Source organism: Solanum stenotomum, unplaced genomic scaffold (assembly GCF_019186545.1).
Source record: "Solanum stenotomum isolate F172 unplaced genomic scaffold, ASM1918654v1 scaffold37045, whole genome shotgun sequence".
In the NCBI taxonomy this organism is placed as follows: domain Eukaryota; kingdom Viridiplantae; phylum Streptophyta; class Magnoliopsida; order Solanales; family Solanaceae; genus Solanum; species Solanum stenotomum.
In genome coordinates, this window is record NW_026034219.1 from 66,426 (window position 1) to 69,216 (window position 2,791).

The following is a 2,791-nucleotide window of genomic DNA, read 5'->3' on the forward strand; positions in this document are numbered from 1 at the left end:
GCTTTCCATGTAGCATGTTTAAGATCACAAGATTAAGGACAATTTTGTACATTTAACATAACTTTAATTTAGGACCACAAGATTCAAAAGTCTTCTTTAATTTCTTAAACTTCGTGTCAAGTCAAACCAGACCAATCTTTTTTAAACGGAGGGAGTACTACTATTTAAACTTTTGTTTTGAATGAACAGAGAATTAAAAAATAAATGAAAACCTTGCTAACTCCTGTCACTTCATTATAGACCAAGATAAAAGCAGCCTAATTGAGCCAAGAAATAATCAGAACAGGAGAAAAAATGGAATATGTGAACATTTGTCTAGGACTCTTATTCGCCTGTTTTTTGGTTCGTGGAGTATTGATTTCACTTAGAAGAAGCAAAAGAGTTGCACCAGCTGGTCCATTCCCTTTGCCTATTATCGGTAATCTTCACTTGCTTGGTAATAAACCCCACATATCACTTGCTCAACTCGCAAAAAAATATGGTCCAATTATGCATCTGAAATTGGGGCAAATTAACACAGTCGTCATTTCTTCATCAATCTTGGCTAAAGAAGTAATGCAAAAGCAAGATTTGAGCTTTTCGGGCAGGTTTGTTCCTGACGGAGTCCATGCCTGTAATCACTCTAATTGCTCTGTTGTAATGTTACCTGTCAACGACTCACAGTGGAGAACGCTTCGTAAGGTTATGAACTCTCACATCTTCTCTGGCAACAAGCTTGATGCTAATAAGCATCTGAGGACAAAAAAGATCCAGGAGTTGATTGATTATTGTCACAAAAGTGGGCAAAATTGTGAAGCAGTGGATATTGGCAGAGCAGCTTTTAGAACTTCCTTAAATTTGTTGTCCAACACTATTTTCTCTAAAGATTTGACTGATCCATTCTCTGATTCTGATAAGGAATTTAAGGAATTGGTGTGGAATATCATGGCTGAGGCTGGTAAACCCAATTTGGTGGATTTTTTCCCCTTTTTAAAAAAGATTGATCCACAAGGTATAAGGCGGCGCTTGACAAATCATTTTAGTAAGGTTCTTCAACTTATGAGTGGTTTGATTGACGAGCGGCTAAAGGAAAGGGAAATGGCAAATCGTGAAAATGTTGATGTGTTAGATGCCCTCCTCAGCATTAGCCCTGAAGAAATCGACAGGAATCATATCGAGCATCTGTATCTGGTTAATTATCTTTATCTTTAATATTGTAGTATTTTTTATGTTTTACTCTTAACAATAATTACTTATTTCTCAAATTATTTTCCAAGATCTAATACTAAACATCAATTAATAAAGATAGTTTAACGAATTAGTTATATCAATTATTGTTTTCTTAGGCTAGTATGACGATTCTGGATTAGTATGAGAATATCTTGTATAGGCTCACAAGTCACAGCCTAAGTTTGACTAATTGAAAGCAACATATGTTTTGGAATTTTTCACTTGATTTTATATGTCATCTACTTCATATGATCTTACACTAGTAAGTTTTGCAGGACTTGTTTGCAGCAGGGACAGATACGACATCAAATACATTGGAGTGGGCAATGGCAGAACTACTTAAGAATCCACATACTTTGGAGAAAGCACAAAAAGAACTTGCACAAGTAACTGGCAGAGGCAAACTAGTAGATGAAGCTGATGTTGCACAGTTACCTTACTTGCAATGCATCGTGAAAGAAGCATTACGATTACACCCACCAGTTTCTTTCTTAATTCCTCGCAAAGTGGAGGAAGATGTTGAGCTTTGTGGTTATACTATTCCAAAAGGCTCACAAGTTCTAGTGAACGTATGGGCAATTGGGCGCGACTCTGGTATATGGGAGAACCCTTTGGATTTTAAGCCAGAGAGGTTTTGGGAGTCAGAAATAGATGTTAGAGGTCGGGATTTTGAGCTGATTCCATTTGGTGCTGGTAGAAGAATTTGCCCTGGATTGCCTTTGGCTATCAGGATGATTCCAGTCGCGCTAGGTTCATTGATAAATACATTTAATTGGAAGCTACATGGTGGAATTGCACCTAATGATTTGGACATGGAGGAAAAGTTTGGTATTACATTGGCGAAAGCTCAACCTCTTCTAGCAATCCCAACCCCAGTGTAGCTATAGGGATAGACTAATTAAGGTATAAAGTTGAGCAAACTAGAGTTCTAAAGTGTTTCATTTTACCATCCAGCGTGACTAAGTTAATGGTGGAGGGAGGTGCTTAACTACTCGAGCAAGTCTCTCTTGTTGTTTGAATTTGGGTTGTCAATAGGCTACGTTATTCTATTTGTAGAATCTATCTATGCTTGTGTATCTTTGAAGATAAGACCAACTCTCCGGGATGTAATAATTTCTTCGTGAAACTAATATATTTATTTCCTTGGCATTAGACCATGTTTATTTTTCCTTTTTGGCCCCTCTTCGTGATGTAATCTTAATTCCAGGTGGAATTAATGATGATAAATTAGGATTAATTTAGTATATAATAAAGGAGTAATATAGACAAGATGATGTAGAACTCTCTATTGTCTATATTTGCATGAGGAAATTTCGCAAATAGGCACTATAATAAACTTAATTAGGCTCCTTAGCTATAGTTTGTATATTTAGGGGAAGTAATTATAGTTTAAGTTGTTATGGGCGACCTCGTTAAAAAATTCGTGACGTTTGTATAATTCTCGTATGTTTGAATAATTTGTGTCGTCCGTATTGTATTAAATTGATTAGTATCAATTGATTTGTATAAATTATTTTCGATTGATTGGATCGATTGATAATTATAGTTTTGGTAGAATAAGTGTTTGTATAGATGAGCTATT

General features: G+C 35.8%; 1 protein-coding gene across 1 annotated transcript; it reads left to right on the plus strand.

Moving 5' to 3' along the window:
• The first annotated feature begins 234 nt into the window (after window positions 1–234).
• Window positions 235–2,341, plus strand: LOC125852556 (geraniol 8-hydroxylase-like). Its single transcript, XM_049532281.1, has 2 exons — window positions 235–1,170; window positions 1,485–2,341. Exons 1-2 carry the CDS (start codon window positions 295–297, stop codon window positions 2,088–2,090), a joined length of 1,482 nt encoding a protein of 493 aa, XP_049388238.1. The 5' UTR covers window positions 235–294; the 3' UTR covers window positions 2,091–2,341.
• The last annotated feature ends 450 nt before the right edge of the window (window positions 2,342–2,791 follow it).

What these genes read in the sequence shown, in the direction of transcription:
- LOC125852556 (XM_049532281.1), top strand. Translation starts at nt 295, where the DNA reads ATGGAATATGTGAACATTTGTCTAGGACTCTTATTCGCCTGTTTTTTG. An exon ending in ATATCGAGCATCTGTATCTG is followed by an intron (nt 1,171 to 1,484) that starts GTTAATTATCTT and finishes TAAGTTTTGCAG; the next exon opens with GACTTGTTTGCAGCAGGGAC.